Consider the following 18,499-nt stretch of genomic DNA (forward strand, 5'->3'; position numbering starts at 1 on the left):
CAGCACATGGAGATACTAATGGTGTGAGGATGTGGCCCTTGGAAATCTTGTACACCCTTGTACATTGGCTTTTATAAAATGTGAGCCTCAAGAGTTTCTCAGTCATTTAAGGAGACGGAAAAACCACAGCTCAGACCCTCCATACAAAGCCTGGCAATGCAATACAGCAAAAATCCAGCATGTGTTTTCCAGGTTTCCCCTTTTGGTTTTTTGTACATTAATTTTATGGATATAAAGGTGAGGAAATTTGTACAAATAGAGCAAAACTCTTTTTTTTATTTCCTTTTAGGATAATCAGAACCCTCACATAGGTGATGGGTTTTTTCCCAATTTAGTATATTCTAAATTCAAGCATGCCTGATAAGAAATTGCTGCAGTATAGCTCATACTTAAAACATACCAACACCTCCTTTGACTATATTAAAGCTCAGGAAAAAATGTCTTAGACCTAAGTCATCTACCTTAGGGATTTCTGTGGTCTCTATCACTATAGTATGTAAACATGTCACAGTATTTTAATATACTTGTTTCTGTAGTCTCTGTTGGTAGAAAATGGTATTATCCCCATTTTACCCAGTGGGAAACATAACAGAGGTTACATAACTCGTCCAGGATGAGAGAACAAATGAAAACAGGCATTGATTTAGTCACACTTGCTCTTGTAAGGGCAAAACCCCTTTCTCCTCCAAGAACTTTGTGAAAGTTTAGGATTCTTGTCCTTTTCTGAGTAAATAACAAAAGAAGCTTATTCAATGTCAGAACACTGACACAAAAGCCTCTAGTAACAACCCAGATGTACATCAGGCAGATGACTTGTCCCATCCATGTCACTGAGGCTTCTGACACACTTCAGAACGTTCACCAGCTTTGGTAAGTTGGAGCTAGGTGTGCAGTAAACCTGCACCACAGTGCTGACTCCAAATGCAAGAGAGATGACACTGCAGAGGCTGTTTGTGCAGATAACAACATCAGTCAAAGCTGATTGATACCCAAAGTCTGTGTTGGTTTAATAACTGCAACTAGCAGAAGGATATCTCTAGGTACAGTGCTAGAAAGTGGCATCTTTCAAAAGATATCAAAGGGTGCTTATATACTTTAATACAAACAGAGATAATGTTTCTTTTGGAGCTTTGAACAAACCCTCTTCTTGGTGCCTACCTTAGTCATCTCTTTCTCTCAGTACTGTTTTTTCACAGTCCTTTTACACCCATATTGTTATTTTCCCCTTAGTCCCTTCATGTTTTTGACTTAAGGGCCAGGTACAAACCTTACACAATTGCAGACTCTGGCATTGACTTTCCTGGGTTTCAAATTGAACCTGTGGTGGAGATTGTCCCCTCCTCTGGACAGCAGTAAATCTTTCCTGCCCAAGATAACTAGTCCTTGGGGCTCATAGCTGTACTTGTGCAGAGAAAAATGTTTTGCCTTTGGAATGGACTAGATTGCACCACACAGCAGGTTATTTCAAAACATTTTGGAGGAAAGCATCCCCTTGGGTCCATCTCAAGGCCTTCATGGATAAAGGACACAAGGCAGCATGAGATGCTATCAATGTACCTCCATTATTTTCCCAGGGAACAAAGCAGTGAGGCTTGATGGGGACACAATCCTCCTGGGCTGCATCTTGAAGGAGTCATTGTTTAAGGGGAAAAGGAAGAGGAAGGGTCTTGCTGTCATTCTCCTTTTAACTCCATAACTCAGGGAATTTATCACAGACCAACATGGAAATCTCTGTGTTGGCCCTGTTGGCCAGTGCTCAGCTTTGTGAGCAATGCATTAAGCTGATGCAGTGAATAGATTTTTCTAGAGAGAGAGAGAAGTGCTTTGCTACAGTGCTGTATTTACTAATGTATATTCTTCTGCTTTCCATCAAACAGTCAATGAAGGTTCAGGTGAAACCAATCAAAAAGAGACATCGACCTGTGACATTTGCCAGTTTGGGGCGGAGTGCGATGAAGATGCAGAGGATGTTTGGTACAGTAATTTGCTCTACTCTTCTATTTTAATGAATATTGTATTATTTAAAGGTACTGTGGTTTAGAAAGCGTTGCAAATATTAGATATTCAATTTTCTGCACTGAAATTCACTGAGATTCATCTCAAAGTGACAGAGGTGGTTATTACTCTGAAAAAAATGTATTAAACAGCCTGGTTTATAATTTTGGAACATGCACAATTTAGACCAAGTCCAGAAACACCGTTATCCATTTTGTTGCCATTATAACTTATGTTATTCCATCTGGAGTTTTACAGCTTCATACTTTGGTAAAAATAGAACTGGGAAAAATAATTGACCTAAAGCTTTTCCAGTTAAAAAGTATCATTAGTATTATCATCATGCTAATTTTTGTGTGGCTTTAGAAACCCTGGGAAATCTGTCTTGCTCTTTCCTAGTTGCTGGAGTTGAAAACCTACCCCTCAAATGTTTGGAAAAAAATGAGAGTATACATTTAGACATTTTCTCAATGGAAATGGTTTCCATTTTTATTTTTTAAAGGAGATTTCAAAATCATTCAGATTTTATTAGTTATTTTAAACCTTACTTACATAAGTTGAAGGGAATAATTCTATCTACTCAGATTTTTATTTTTGCATTTTGCCTAGGAACTATGCAAACGTATATTAAACCAATTTTGGGAACAGCTAGTAGCTCAAAAAGTCACTGTTCACAGAGCTGTATTTCCAACACTGCCTTAATGCCACACTTAATATTTCTCTTTATGTAATTAAAACAAATATAGAGAAACAACAAAATAATCATGCAAATGTTAGAGCTGTTGTCTGGGTGGTGATTCTGAAGCTGTGGGGTAGTGGCAGCTAAAGAATGGGTACAGAGACTGGACAGTGAGATGTCAATAAAGCAATATGGCCTGAGCTTTAACTTGGGCAGGAAGAATGGACCAGGGAGAAGTCAATGAATGAGTTGTGAACATGACAGCTGGGCTCAGTGCTGGGCAGCTGACCTCACACTGCAGGGCATGAAATGATGAACAGTTCTGCTATCCAGTGGAGAAGCTTAGGAATATGGTAATGGTTAGCCATTTGTGCTCATTTTGGGTTTGTCTTGCCAATCTCTTAGTAACCTCTGCTTCTAGTCTTTGAAAACCACCAAGTAAACAAACCACAGAGGCCTTGTTCTGGTTCCAGTCATCAAAAGAAACTGTGGTGTTGAAAAACAGGAGCAAGGTGCATCATGGTTATAGGTTTGCAGTAATGTAATGAAATTTGTGAGTGAGAAATGCCTAATGTTGACTTTGCTTAAGAAAATTACCCCAGGTGTTGCAATTTTCATTGTCTCCTTGACCGGTTGTCCTTGAGAGCTTTGGTGGTGCAGTGTAGAAACAAAACCATGGTAAAATTAATATATCAAAATTCACAGTCTAGCGCTCATGTTTTCATAATTAAGTGCACTTCCAAATTGGAAGGCAGGAGAAGAGAGGGGCAAGGAATAAAATTAGCTACAAGATAACATTATTAATCACAAGCACTGAGTAGCAGTGTTTATTTTTTTCCAGAAATAGCTTGGTAAAATTGCCTGATCCAACTTACCCCAGTGTTACCACTGCAGCTTTTGCATGAATTCCTCCCCTTTGAAACAACTTGGCTTATACAGAGCATCATAATGACAGCAGGAGCTGAGGTTCCCAATCCATATTGACAGGCAGTCTTTCTGCAGGTGAAGGAGCTTCTCAGGGCAGGAAGCAGGGAAGGGCATTTACTGGGGAGATGCTACCAGACAAACTGTTAAAAGGCAGGAAAGCTGCTTTCCACCCAGAAGTACAAAGACCATGTAAAGCCTGTTAAAGGTCTGCTTTGAAGTAAGCAACTTCATATGCTATAGCAGAGCCCTGTTTTCCTGTCCCTGCCCCCTGATTAGTCTTGGATAAGTGTCTTTGTAAAAAATTAGCCTTCTGGGTGTTAGCTCTTTTGTTATTCTTATTTCTAGAATGAAAGCAGCCCATGTATGTAGGTTCTAGATCCCTCTTTCAAATGTACATTAATTGAATTTTCATGTTTGGCACCAGATAGACATATTCCCCCACTCCCCCTGCCAAGATTTGGTGTGCAGAAAACAGCCTTAGATTAGGTGGGAAAAAGAATTTCAGTGTATTATTTGATCACTCTTTTTATGTGGATCAAATTTCAGATGTAAGCAGGGCTCTCTTAGCTATCTTGCCTGACTGATGAGGTTGGGAAAATCCAGACTGGATCAACAGTTGCTGGTGGTCCTGGGACCTGTTGTTATGCAACAGTGAATCCCTATCAATCAGGACCAGTATGAGGGCACAGGGTCAGTGCCTGATCCATCGCAGGTAAGAGGGATGCAAACTGGTAGCAGAGCCAGGCTGCAGAGAGCTGGAGACATGAGGCTGGCTGTTTGCCTAATATTTTTAGGGTGCCAGAGTAGATCAGAGAAGAGAACACAGGTGTGATAGCAGATGTGGTTGAGCTGCTGCTGATTTAAAGTGACAATTGACATTATTCTGTGTTGCCACAGTCTGTTATTTTGCAGAGCCTTGTATCTGCTTTACCTCTTTTTTATCTGCTTTTTTTTGGTTATTCATTACCAACTGCCACTCTTCGAAACTGTGCTACTGTACTGTATCATCATTACTTTTAAATCTTTTTATTTGCTTAAAACCAATCTGTTAATGGCTTGGACTCCTGGGATTCTCATGGGGGGTTGGCACACAGAAGATTACTTGAAGGGGTAAGATTCATGTGAACATTTTCTGGAAAGTACAAAGAAAAGGCAGGAAAGAATCCATTGTAATAACAGGTTTTCCATGGCATGAGAAAGCACACATGTATTATTATCCTGTTCTGCAGTCTAGGATCATGAGAGTGAATGCAATTTGGCATTCCATTAGTGAATCTCTTTCTCTAGGTTAAAAACAAAGACTGTTCAGTTGAAAGTCTTTAACATCTTGCTACTTTAATACGTGAAAGCTTCTTGTCACTAAGAGGATCGTGAATTACTGGCATTATTCCCACCTTTAATGCATTTTGCACCAGTGGGCTTCATGAATATTTAAAGCAGGGCAGTGGCTCTGCTCTTTAGCACTGGATTGCAATCTATTGGTAAATCAGACATTTGGTGTTGCTTGCTTTGGGTTTTATTTCTGAGCTGGCTAAGGAATAATTGATTTTGTAAGACAAGGGCTACTCAACATAACACCCCGAGAGATATACTTAAAAGGAAATGAAGAATGAAGCATAACATTTTGAACTGTGGTGGATTTCTCTGATCTCCCAAAAAGCATCTATGAAATACTCACTGTATATATAAATAGTGCTCACCAAATGGAGTGCCTGCTCTCCGCTGAAGTGGCTTAGTGTCAGTGCAGAACCACATCAGAAACCTGGATTCCAGCATTTATCTCATCCTTATGGGCCACTGTGGAAATAAGTGCACTCCCTACACAGGACAAGCCATGGTTTGGATAGATACTGGGCAGCTATTTCAGAGGTCCAGCTATGTATCCAGGTGGAAGGAGATATTTAATAGGAAAGACCCTTCTGTTGAATTTTCTGTTGGAAAAAGGTTACAATGGAGAGGACAGGAGTATTTTCTTAAAACAAGATTAAAGCCTGCAAACCTCTGACTTGTAAAGTTAATCAAAATCAAAATGATGAATTAGGGTTAAATATGCATGCTTTCTCTTTGAATTTCAATAGCAGCAGGTCAGCCAGCAGCAGTCTGGAAGTGCAGCATTGCCAGAATAAGATGCATGTTGCTAGCTATAAGACAGACAGAGATGTGTGGCATGCCCAGAGAGTGCTTCCCCTGCAGCCTGGCAGTGTCTGAGGAGGTGACAAGAGGCCATCTCCACAGAGTGCTCCTCTACCTGCCCCTTCCTCCCTCCTGGAGATTGCAGGTGGAGGAGAGAGACAGCAGTATCCCTGGCAGGACGTACCTGACCTTGAAAGAGGCCACTCAGGGGTTTGCACCAGTGATAAAAAGGGGCCTAAATGCCCTTGCTGCTTCTTTCAACTCAGTGCCATGCACTTCAAGGACTCCTGCTTGACTGGACGTAGGGTACTGTGCTCTGCCATAGGTACCGTGCTTGTGGTAGGCAACTTTCCTCCCTCCTCACAAACCTGGCCCATGCCAGAGGGGCCTTTTCCATTTCTTGCCAAGGGAACAAGGTTCCCACTGGGCAGGTTCAGCTCAGGAGAAGATGCTGAAACCATTCTGTAGGGACACTGAGGCCCTGATAACCCCAAGCTGGGAGCTTGGAGGAAGGCAACCAGGTCTGAATGAAGAGACTTGGCAAGTTCAGCGTCTAGACCAGTGGGTGAAGGAAGGAACATCCTTCCCAGGCATGCTGTGTGGCTGGGTGGGATTCCCAGGTGAGGTGGTGACACTGCAGCATAATTACAGCAGGTCCCTTGTGTCTTGTGCTTCTTTCCTCATGGCTGAGACAATAAACTCTACTTCCCCACAGCAGACAGGCACATGCACTAAACGTATTAAGAAGATGAACTGTTTCAGTCCCTGGTTTCATATTTTACTGTTAATCACTGAGACATCTAGTTTGGGTCAATGTTCCTATAAGGCAAGTGAAGTCTGCAGCACACGAGGGTGGTGAAACCACATTCTCATGCAAATAAGTGGCTCTGTACATGGGAGATATCTGTGCAAATCATGCAGCTGCCATCTGCAGCGGCCCCTTCAATCAATATGGCTCTAGCAATCAATATTTATCTTTATTATAGTATAGAAAGAAAACATATAAAAGAAACTAATGATTTTGTCAGCTTCTCAATCCACACAGCAATTAGGTCAGTCAGCTCTGGGTCCCTTCCCCCTTCCATCAGTTGCTCTCAACCAGAGCATTTGCAAACAAGATGCTGTAGTGCTATAAAGTACTAAAAGGTGGTTTGAAATCTCACATACATTACACGGGTATTGGCTGCTTCATGTTCAGCAGTGTGTATAATAACTGTGTGTGACCTACTTGTTCCAGATGCAGAAACAACGAACTGCTTTCACATCTGCAATGTCCTGAGCATTATACATTAGGTGTACTGCTGTTTTCTGCCACTTTCCTTTCTCTTTGAATGAAAAAGTAGATCTTTGTTCATGGACAGGCATAACACTTAAACATACACATTGGACTTGTGGTTCAGACAAACACAGAAATGGAATCAAAACATTAAAAATACACAATTCTGCAAAGACTTACATTTCTGCTTAACTTGAGATCATACCTAAGGCATGAAGTGAAGCTGCTGCTGCATAAATCTTCACATGGAGCTCAGTAGTCACGTCTAATAAGAGACCAGGCGAGGGTTTACAGAGGGAAGTAAAGGCACTGCAGCTCACAATCTCCACGCTGCACCCCCTCACACCCATGTCACTTAGCCCCAACCTGATAACAGCACCTAACAGCTACCTCCAGTGCCAGCCCAAACTGTCTCTGTTAACTGTTAATGTTCCATTTGGTGCATGTTCTATGGTTAAAAGATTTTGAAATAAAAGGAAAGCAGCTGAATTCCAGGGTAGCTGTTGAGATGTTGGGATAACTGTAAAGATACCATGCAGTGGGCTAAGAGTCAGCAGTACTGGAAAAAAAATGGTAGCCTAAGCTACTAGAAATTAGTCAATGAAGGGTTTACAATGAAAGACAAAACATGAGGAATGTTAGGAAAAGCAAGATGATGCCTACCTGTCTGTATGTTATGTTCCAATTATTATGCCTACTCTAAGAAAGGGCCAGGTTGGTGGGTTTTGTAGGAGGCTGGGCAACAGGAACCTGCTGCCTGGGGTGTGAGAGCTGACTAGTAAACCCAGCCACGTTCCTGCATTTGGGCTGTGGAAAGAAATGCAATGTGACCTGGCACAAACTAGCAAAATACAAAATTGTAGCTTCACTTGCTGTTCACAGCACAAGCAAGAACAAAGTTGCAGCAGCTCCAACTTAGGTGAATGCTTCAGGCCTAGAAGCCAGTGTCTAGACATCATGTAGGGGTCAGAAAATAAGGTCCTCAGGTCTGCATTGCATGAACTTCACAGTTGTTATCAGGTTTCTTGCTAGCAAGCTACTGAGATACTGTATGACTCTCTCAGAGGGCGGTTTCAACCTAAAACTAGCCTGGGTGAAAAAGTGACTTTGTACCCAGCCATAACTGGAGAAAGATCCCCATTGACTTCTAAAAGGCCTTAAATTAAGACAAAAATATGTGGTTTTCTTCTTTCTCAGGAATGAGTCTGCAGAAAGAGCAGGGGAAGATATGGAAGAAGTTAACTTTATCATCAGTGGATATTTCTCTAAGAGAAGCTTATGGTCCAGTTCTCCAGAGGAAGATGAGGGAATGAGCCCCTTAGAGTTCCAAACTGATTGCACTACTAGTGGCTTGGCTGGAAAGTTCATGCTTGGAATAAATGATGGCTTGTTTAGCCATCTGGTGAAATTGTTTTATTCTACATGCATTTGATTTGGGTTTAGTTAAAACCAGTCATTTGTCCCAGTCAGATGAGTTTCACAAAATCACCTTACCATCTCTGCATCCTTCACCCTGTGTCAAAATAGCCTATTTCATTTTGAAGTGAAACTGATTCCCAGCTCCTTTAGGATAATGGTTTGGAGAATTTGACCTTTCTATCCATTGAATCAACACAATCCTTCAGAGGCTGTGGAAGGAAGGAAGCCTCTTCCACATTTGAGGAAGCCCTGCCTCTACAGATTCTCAGGATTTATTTACTTAATAACATTCTTTTTAGAAAAAAAAACACCAACTGGTTTTAACATAAGCCAAGATTGTCTGGAGTTACTTATACTTCATAGTGTTTTATTACCAATACACTTTGGAACACTCTGGTAAATAATTCAGCCTACACAAAGAAATTGGCTATATTTTCTCTATACATCGAGCTAGTCTGTCATGTAGACTATACATCACAGCTCTAAATGTTCTCAGATAAATGCAAACCCACATTGTATTCCATCTGTACTACTCACCCAAGTAGGTTTTCCAGGACCCAATATGACACATCCATCTCTTATCCAAAAACTAGAATCCCTAACATTTGGATTTGTAATAAAAAAGACATTTTTTTATCTTTTGCAATTACAGCGAAACTTGCTGTGTGTCCAGGGGATAATGCCCTACACAGTCATAAAGCTTATAGATTTTTTTCCCTTGTGCTCCTCTTTTCAGATGCTCAGCCAAACTTGGTTTTCAGTTCAGAAGGTGAACTCCCAGCTTATGGAAGTCAATGAAAGTCATTCCACTGACTTCAGTGAAACAAAAGTTCTCTCCCAGTTTGATAGCCATGGAGTAACTTCTCACTAGCCTGTGGTGCCTTTTGCTGGCAAAAGGGAGGACAGACTGCTGGAGTATAACTGCTCTGTCATTCACACAGTGCAAAGGAATAACTTGGAAATTGTGATGATAAAAGCAGAATTTGCCTTACTGACTGCTTCAATTGCTTCAGAGGAAATATTGATTTGTGAAAAGCCAAAAATAACTTCTGAGATTTTGAGAGGGTTTTCTTGTCTTATCACAGAGCCATGCTCCTGTAGGAGCAAGACGCAATTTCTTCTGAAATCTAGGACCAGGAAGGCTTGTAAGACGTGTAGTCACCATTTGTCTACACAATTACTAGTCTGCCAGCATTAGAGTTGGAATAAAAAGCTGCAATAATTTTTGAAGTGTGGCTCAAAATAGCCCAGTTTTCCTTTAGGTTTCCATGGCCAAATGCCTGCCTATGTGGTGTGTGGACAAGAGGCATGTAGGCATGGAGGGAGAGACAGTGAAAGGGCAGAGGACTGTGGAAGCAGGGAGGAAACCTAAAGCTGACTTGCAGCTAGTCCAGTTTGCTGTTTGCTGAAGTGGGGAGGAGCCACAGTGGCTGCCAATGTGCAGGGGCTCGAGAAGGGTTTTGGGGACACTACCCAAGGGTGGGAGCGAAGTGGTCCTCACCTACCTTCCTTCTGCCTGTTTTGGAGGCTGGAATGGCATACCCAGCATGAGCAGGTGAATTACACCTTTATATGGCAGGAGCAGCTGGAGGATGTGTGGAGTGGCAGCTCAGCTGGTATTGAGGTGGTGTGGCTGTGGCCTGCATTAATTCTGATCTGTGCCTGTTACATAGGTGCACATGTGGCTCAGCATTGTGTGAGACAGCAACAGCATCCCTCTCTGTTTTCAGGAAATGTCCATAGACAGCATATACACCTGGCAGCATGGCAGAAAGCAATGATTTTACACATCCAGTTTAACAGGGGAGCACTGGAACCCAGGGTTTGGGGTTTTTCCACCCCTCTGCCACCAGCTGTGACTGGTTTTCAATCCTAAGTAGGAAGATGTTGCAGTCTTCTGAGCTCATGCCTTTATTTGCATTGGAAGCAACGCTGTTGGCAGTCTGTTTTGTGCTCTTGCTGTAATACAGGGTGTTGTAAAGATCATGCCCAGCTCCTGATGCTTTGTTGGAGGTACACAAAAGGGTCCCTTTGGGCTCTGCAAGGGCAGAGCTGGGCATGGGTGCTCCAAGGCTTGGTTTGTAACCCCATAGTTACACTGGTTGTGTAACCCCACGGCTGGGAGAGCCTGGGCTCACCAGGCTGTGAAAGTGCACATAAGGGCTGATAATATGATAATGCACCTCAGATATTAATGTGAATTGACACATAATCATCTGTGAACATCGAGGCATTACAGCATGAAAGAGCAAGTGCAGAGGCCTTGCAGAGCAACGAGCTTTTGCACCTTTTATTTCCCGTTTTGTCTCACCCTTGTTGGTTAAAAGTAAGCTTTCCTCCTTCCCTGGCCCCCCATTAGGCCAAAGTCATCCCCAGCAGTAAACTGAGCGGTGCCTTCATGACGGCCTATTTAGCTGCAATAAAAAGCCGATTGGCCTAATGCGCAATCAAGAAAGGAGTGACATTTATTGCTTCGGTTTTATGATGCTGTGAACTGAGCAAGATTTGGAGCCTTACAGTGCCTTCAGGGGGCAGGAGATCACCAGCAATGAATTGTATTTATACCTTTTCCAATTTCCTACAGGCATTTTAGCAATAAATAGACTGTGTTGTTATTGAGTTTTATGTAAGTATGTTTACAAAAGCAGGAATACAACTTTGTAGCTGAGAATTACATGTGTTGGCTAAATAGATCAGCAGAGAGAATAACTATGTAAAACACTGGGAAAGCACTTACCAATTTATTATCAAATGTCTTAATAGAATACTTCATCTCTTCCATCTTACTTTATGTTAACTATTAAAATAGAACTGCATCCATTGCAGAAGGTTGGAGGCTCCTTCACACACCCGTGTTGGAACATCAAGGCCACGGTTTGTTCACACATCTAAACCATTAAAATTACATCCCATGCATTAAATATGAGCCTGGGGAAAACTCAATAGGAGCTGATGCACAGGGCTGACCTCAGCTCCCGCAGCCCCTGTGGAGTGGCTGGTGTCCCTTCCGCACAGAGTCCATTTCCTGCCCTGGTCCTTTCCCACATGCAAGCTGCAGCTAAAGCCTGTGTGAGATGTCCCCAGATGTACAGATTTAATTGCTGTGTCTCAGCCTGCCCATTTGGTAACGGAGCTCTCCCGTGCGGAGGAGCAGACATGCCCCAGGGACACCTGTCCGGCCAGTGTGCAGTACTTGCTCCTCTCAAGGAGCTGCAGGTGGATTCCACTGATCTGTGGCCCAGATCTGAAGAAGGTTACTCTCATCTCATTAGTTTGCTGGCAACGACATGTCCTTGACGTGGCACATTTCGTTCATTCATCTGTCTTCCTTTCCCTGGCAGCAGTACTTTCCCTTGGGGCTTGATCCCAAAAGCATCCAGCCACTGTGGTCGTCATGAGGTAGTATGAACCAGAAATAATGCCTAGCTCTGTACAGCAGCTTTCACCTACAGACCTGAATGCTCTGAGGAAAAAGAGGGTTACTACTGTGCCCTGCTTCTTGCACGTGCAATGATTTACTCGGGTCCCAGACTCATACGTGTGGGCCAAGATCTCATTTCACCACTGTGCAGGATGACATGAGCTTATTTTGCCTTATTTCTGTCTGAGAGAAGGTGCAAACAGTGCCTGAAGGAAAGCTTGGAAGTATCCTCCTAAAATTTCATTAAATAGCTAGACTGGATTTTGTTTTGTAATTGAAGGCAGCTTACCAAGCAGGGTAGTACATGGCCAGTTGAGATGGTGCTGCCTCAGGCAGGTCTCCTCGGAAGTGGGATGCACACGAGTTTAAGGGATGCAGAGTGGGTTTTGGTGAGAGGTAGTCTGGGTTTGCACATGTGGAGGCAGTCTTTACATTGAGGAATTCTTTTACCACAGTTTTCTTCTCACTCGTTTTAGGAAGGTCACTCCTAAGCCTCTCCTACCCCAGCAGCAGTGGATGGCTCACGTGCTGCAAGGGATGGGGCTGGCAGCACACCAGTCTCTGCTAGCCAAAGGGCTGTCATCTCTTTAACCTCACTGATAAATTAGAGCCCACTTTCCACTTTCAGAAGTAACTCCTAGTGTTAACAAAGGTGTTACCAGGAATTTGCTATTGGCCCTAGACAGTTCTGTAGTTCTTTGTGAGCGGACTGATCCTTCCTTCATGGCAGGACCTGCAGCTAGATCAGGTGCTGTGCTTCCCCACCAGATGTTGCAAAATTCCCACTGGCTGTTGCAGGCCAGAGTAAAATGCTGAGATTTTGGGGAATAATTCTCATTATTCTGCTGGTTTCAAGACAGAACAAGCAATACCAGCAGTCTGAGGCACACAGCAATAAACCGTTCATGAAGGACAGCCTTAAATGTTTACAGAGAGAGAAACAGTCAGCAAAGCTTTGTTTTAGCACAGACTACAGAGACGTGAAGGACACCAAGTGTAGGCAAACCATAAAAAGGCATTTATTTTATTCTATGTGCTTTAAATAAACTTCACACATTAGATACCTGCAGACACTTGAATTGGCATGTGCACAGAATTAGAATTTTCTTCTCTGGTCACACCGCTAGCATGAGGGTTTTTCCATGACTCTTCAGACTCAGTCATCAGCCTTGTAATTCTCTGTTTGGCTTTAAAGCATCTAATCTGGCAAAGATTGCTTTACACAACTTAGTTCTCTTTAAATAGGAATGATATTTAGGAAAAAATAAAATAAAATGAGACATTTATTTTGCCCTAAAGGTGTTAGCATACAATTCAATGTACTGTTGAGGGCACCAGAGGCATCACGATGCCAGATGAAGGTCATATTGTAATTGGTGCTTTGAATTGTAAGAAAGAAGAAAAGGTGAAGTTTGTGATGTTTTTTGTACAAAACTTAGTAAAGAAATTTATGGGGCAAAAACAAAAGGAGAATGAGGAATCAAGTTGCAGCATCTTGCACAGCAGATTAAAGCAGTTTTTCATGAGCTGCAGTCTCCAGGATGATTGCTTGAAAACTGGTGGAGCATGAGACCAGCTCCTCAGAGCTTCAGGAAGGAGCCAGCCCCCGGGGGCTCTCCTTATGGCTCCAAGGCAAGGTGTCTCCAGAAGCAGTCCAAGAAACTGCTTTGAAACAACCTCCATGAGCTGTCTTAATAAATAAATAAAAAATCCATAGGCATTTTTAGGCACTGCCAGTCAGTCCCTGCTATTAAGCAGCAGCAGCAGTGTGGCAGCTGTACAGCAATTGCCCTAGCTCCTGGCTCTGCACTCCAGCTACCCTCCCAGAGTATGTTGCATTTGGTATGCAAGGAAGGGCATCAGTAAATATATTCACCACTTCAGTGCATTTTAGCTTGACATATGTCCAGTAAACAATATTTTGGGCTCTTGCAGTCAAAAAGCAAGAAAAAAAAATCACCCGATTATTCAGCACTTCCTTCTGTTATGATGCTTTGGGGTCCTTCAAATCATTTTCATTATGCACTACATAATAATAAAAATCTCTATGCAGTATGCTGATAATTCTGTGCATGGTCTCTGTGATTTCTAATTGTTTGAATAACGGGATGCTATTGAAATGCCATGCAGAAACATTGCATCACCCTGAGGGAATCAAGCTTTTCTCCTTTTACTCCTGATGAAGATAAACATTTGAAGAGTTGAAATAGGTAAAATATCCCAGGGAAGCCACCGTGCAAAGCAGACATGCTCAAGCCCTTAGTGCAGAAGCTGAGCTGCAAAGGACAAAAAGGAAAAATAAATTAGATAAATAAATAACTAACAAACATTGAATGGAAGGCACTCAGAATAAGCCGTGCTCTTTCTTCTCTTGTGATCTTAAAGCAAAAGAGAAGCACTAGCAGGCCCAGGAAAGAAATATCTCATGCTATTTTTGTGCTGCCATTATAAAATATGTATTGTTTATTGTTCTGCACTGCAGCTGAAGTTTTGCATCAGCCTCAAAATTACAGCAAAGTTTGTTTTGAAGACAACACACGGTGTCTCTATTCTTTAAGCCTCTTAATGATGTTCTTAAGAGTGCTGTGATAGGATTTCAATCTCCTGGCAAGCACAGGCAGGTTGTAGGCTATGATTCATAGAAAGTGTAAAACATTGCGTGCCAGTGTGCATTATGAATATATTTTATATATATGTATGTCTGTGTGCCTGATGTTCAGCTGCATGTGAAGCTAGGCAATGGTGCCAGGCATTTTTGTCTCACTGGATGTCATCCTCTTGGGCTGTGCTTCATGCACTGCAGACCAGTGTGGGGTACCTGAGCTTGGCCAGGCTACCGAAAGCTCCTGTTGACTCTGTATTGAGGGTGCCAGGACTTTACACTAAAACTTCGTGTAAAATGGGCATAATAGTACTATTGCTGCTGTAGGGCTGTATGAGATTGCTGCAAAGCTTCACAGTGTACTTGTGGATGGGCTGAGGGTCAGAGGCAGAAGCTGGTATTTACCTGGGCCTTCTGAGACTGATGTTGAAATGAAGGTGCATGCAAGCCCCCTGGAGCGATCCAATTTAGCTGCATGTGTGTGTGGGCAGCTTTGAGGATGAGTGATGTGCTGAGGTAGGGACAAAGGTGACCCAGGAAAGGGGTATCGCAGGCAGTGTGTTTTAACAAAGCACGATGCTGGTCTGAACAGGCCAGCTGAGCTCCCAGAGGCTGGGTCTGCCCAGCCTGGTTAACCTTCCCAGTCCCTGCTTAGAGCTAGTTCAAGTATCTCTGCATGGTGTTGTGTTGAGACATATTAAACATCCCCAAAGCTGCCTGGGTAAATGAGCACTCCCACCAGCCTCCTGACACGCGGCTGAACCGTGCTACAATGCGCGCTCGAATGTTGAGGCGTATTGTTAAGCCTGGCTTCATTTCAGCTTGCCTGCTGGTAATGTCAACAAAGATGCCCTGTGTACCAGAAAGAAAAACCTTGCAGGAATCCAAATGATAGAGAAGGCATATGGGACTGATTGCCAGGCTCTTTATGCAGGCGTATACTGCCAGGTTCGCTTTAAATGGGCATTTAATGTCCTACTCGGAGGGGCAGGGGGCTTGGAGAGGGCTGTGCTGACATCCAGAAATTTGAGTTTCTGATCACCATTTTCTAGTCAGAGCAGAGGAAGATAAGAAATGTCCCTGGTGGAAATATCATAAATGTACAGCAACCGTGTTTTTATTTATACACTGTTTTATGGCAAAGGAAAGGCTTTGGGCTTTTTTTATGCTGCAAAATGTTGTTGGTTTTTTTCCTTGCCTATTTTATTTTTTGCCTGGAGAAAATATACAATGTTTAAAATGATTGCAGAATGGAACATCACTTTCCCTGTAAAACAGTGCTCACTGAGACATGGTGGGATCTCACACTTGACCAAATTAGCATATGTGCTCAAATATCAGAGCTCTGACTAGTAAAAATAACACTAGATTTGCATTTTCACATTTTTAGCTCTTGCTTCCTTGTCTGTTTGGTTTTATGCCTTTTTTCTTGACTGACAATTCTCTTTGTGGCAGATTTATTGCTGTTCTGCTGTTTGGACCCTGTAATCAACTAGACACTTGGCTGAAGACGTTAGTCATTTCATTAAGTACTTTTTTTCCAGATATCTCAGACACAATTTTCTGTTTCTCTGGTTCCAAAAAGCAAATGACCCATGCCCAGCAAAGCCTGAATATGAATCTTTAATAAACAGAGGTAGTACCAACAATGCTCTCAGGTTTCCAAACAGCAGAGGGCTAATTAAAAGATGTTGAATGGGGAAGAACTGCCATTGCCATCTCGCTCTGACAAAAATGTGCCTGCATCTGTTCCCAGCGAAACTGCTCTTTTGAAAGCATTGTCTCATTTTTACTCCTTGCTCCCCATCAGAGCTATGTAGGAATCCTTCCTTGTGCAGATACTGCATAGTAATTTTTTCTTCTAAATTATTTTTCAGTAATACATTGCTGAAAACAAAGACTGAATAGCTGTCTTAGGAGTAAAGATAAAGCATGGAGTGGGGCTCTTTTTGTCATTACTGTGTCACTAATGATTATATTCTATTCATGAACTAAGGAAATATAATTATAGCATTCCCCTACACTTCATGAGCAAGGAACCGTGCTCTCATTTTATTGAGACACCTCCTTAAAGCGCAGTTCCTCCCTCCATGGACAGTCCTTCATAGCCATGAATCCTCTCTTCAGTGGCTTGCTGTCTGCAGGCGAATGTGCTCTCCATGCCCAGAAAATAATACCATATGTTATTTGCACAAGTGTGGGGAGTTGGGAGGCTGTGCACTCTCTGGTGCACTCATCTGGGCCCTGGTTTCTTGACCCCATTCAGTTTTACATAGACTGATTCAACAGAAAGCCAAGTTGGCTAGTCCAACTTGGCCAAGCAGCCTGATGCAGCCCATCTCTGTCACTGCTGAGACATAGACCTCTGAGGTCTCCATTTCCCTGGGAAGGGGATAAGCATGTTACACAGGTGAAATCGTGACAACCACTCCCAAAATGCTCATGGTGCTGTTGAGTATACTGTTTGCAGTTTGTACCTTGACAGAAGCTCACAGACCGGAGTGCAGCGATGTGCACCCCATAAGTCACTAGTGAGGCACGAGGAAGTGCCTGTCAGCATCTTACCTGCCTCAGGCTAAGCTGCACTCTGCCAGCCCTCCCACAGGCAGCCACCTGGCCTTCTCCTGCATGCTAGCTGCAGAGCTGCACCTCTGCCTGCAGACACCTTCTGATTCATCCTGGGCACAATGTTCTCCTGAGAGGGTCCAGCAATGTCATCCAGCAGTTCTGCAAGACGCACCCTGGGGGAGTTAGTCTGAAATCCCCCAAAGAGGGGCCCAGCTTTGCCTGTTGGATATTCAAAAGAAACTAGAAATAGTTTGTTTTGGTTTTCTTGCATCCCTGATCACCAAAGTAACCAAGTAGATTGCTGGATGTTCAGCTGCTCCAAGATTATCATCATATGAAATGAAGCCAAATAAAATAAAGCACATAAAAGAAGTGGAATTCATCAGAAACTATCACAATGACCTGGAAGAAAAGGCATAAGAAAGTGAGCCTTGTGTAATGACTGTTTATGGTGACAGCCTAAATTTTAATCAATTAGCATATTGAAATACTTGAAAGATGCAATGGGCCTGTGGGACAGCATTCAGTATTTCTTCCTTTCTCAGGAGAGCTGCAGGGTATCAGCTGACATCTTGGAAGCACTTCTGCCTCACAGATGCTTTTAGGGCTGTGTTTCTGACTACAGAAAGCATAGTTAAGCCTTACACATGTATTTTGTGTATGCTCTTGGGTACAGTTTCATCCTGTGACCCCCTAGGAGACCTCATTGACCTTCTCACAGCATCTTGAGTCCAGGGAATGCTCAGTCAGCCTTTCCATTGCCAAGCTTTCTTCAGCGCTGCACTTAGGAACACAGAAACCAAATAGATTTATTGATATAACTATAATCAGAAGTCATAGCCAGGATGATAAAATGGTCAAATGATCAAATTACTTAAAATTAGAGGCATGCTCGAGTGCCTCAGGGACTGGGAAGCTGCAGGCTGGTAGTAGCAGGATGTGTGCTGCCAGCCTCATGCAGGCAGGGGACCTGAGGGCAGCCCCAGGGGCAGGACAGCCAACAACCAAGAGAGATAAGGTGGCTCTGCTTTTGGCACTGATGAAAGAATAAGATGACAGGGCAGAGCCAGGTTGCAGGTTGAATGTGAGAGGGGAAGCACCAGCACTGGGTGCTAGCTAGGGTGGGATTTCTAGGCATGATGAGTGTTGGGATGAGGCTGTCTTTGAGGTAGGGAGTTCCTGTGTCCCACAAGAGCTAAGTCTTGGACACCATTAGGACTCTGGCCTAATGTGCAGGGGCCAAGTGGAGATTTCACAGTTTGGTTCTGCTTGTTTAATAGGAGGCAATCCCACTCTGCATTTTCTAATGCTTCAAGAAGTGAAGGCACCTTTACCTATGGCTACAGGATTCAATTAAAACAAATGCATTAAGTGCTGTACATTTTGTGTTTATCACATCACTGGTGGATCCCAATTAAGGCTGAGGAATGCTCTGTGGCCGCGTGTGCCCAGGCACACACATCTGGAGAACATTCCCCA

At 43.0% G+C, this 18,499-nt stretch overlaps 1 protein-coding gene across 1 annotated transcript in view; it reads left to right on the forward strand.

The window, feature by feature from the left end:
* The window catches only part of TMEFF2 (transmembrane protein with EGF-like and two follistatin-like domains 2), a gene marked incomplete at its 5' end in the record, with an annotated part of 132,053 nt that overhangs the window by 74,750 nt on the left and 38,804 nt on the right, over positions 1-18,499 (forward strand). The window contains one exon of the mRNA XM_009075215.1: positions 1,878-1,974. Within this exon, the coding sequence (XP_009073463.1) occupies positions 1,878-1,974 (97 nt within the window). The remainder of the gene's footprint in view (positions 1-1,877; positions 1,975-18,499) is intronic.

Source organism: Acanthisitta chloris, unplaced genomic scaffold (genome assembly GCF_000695815.1).
Source record: "Acanthisitta chloris isolate BGI_N310 unplaced genomic scaffold, ASM69581v1 scaffold2985, whole genome shotgun sequence".
NCBI lineage: Eukaryota > Metazoa > Chordata > Aves > Passeriformes > Acanthisittidae > Acanthisitta > Acanthisitta chloris.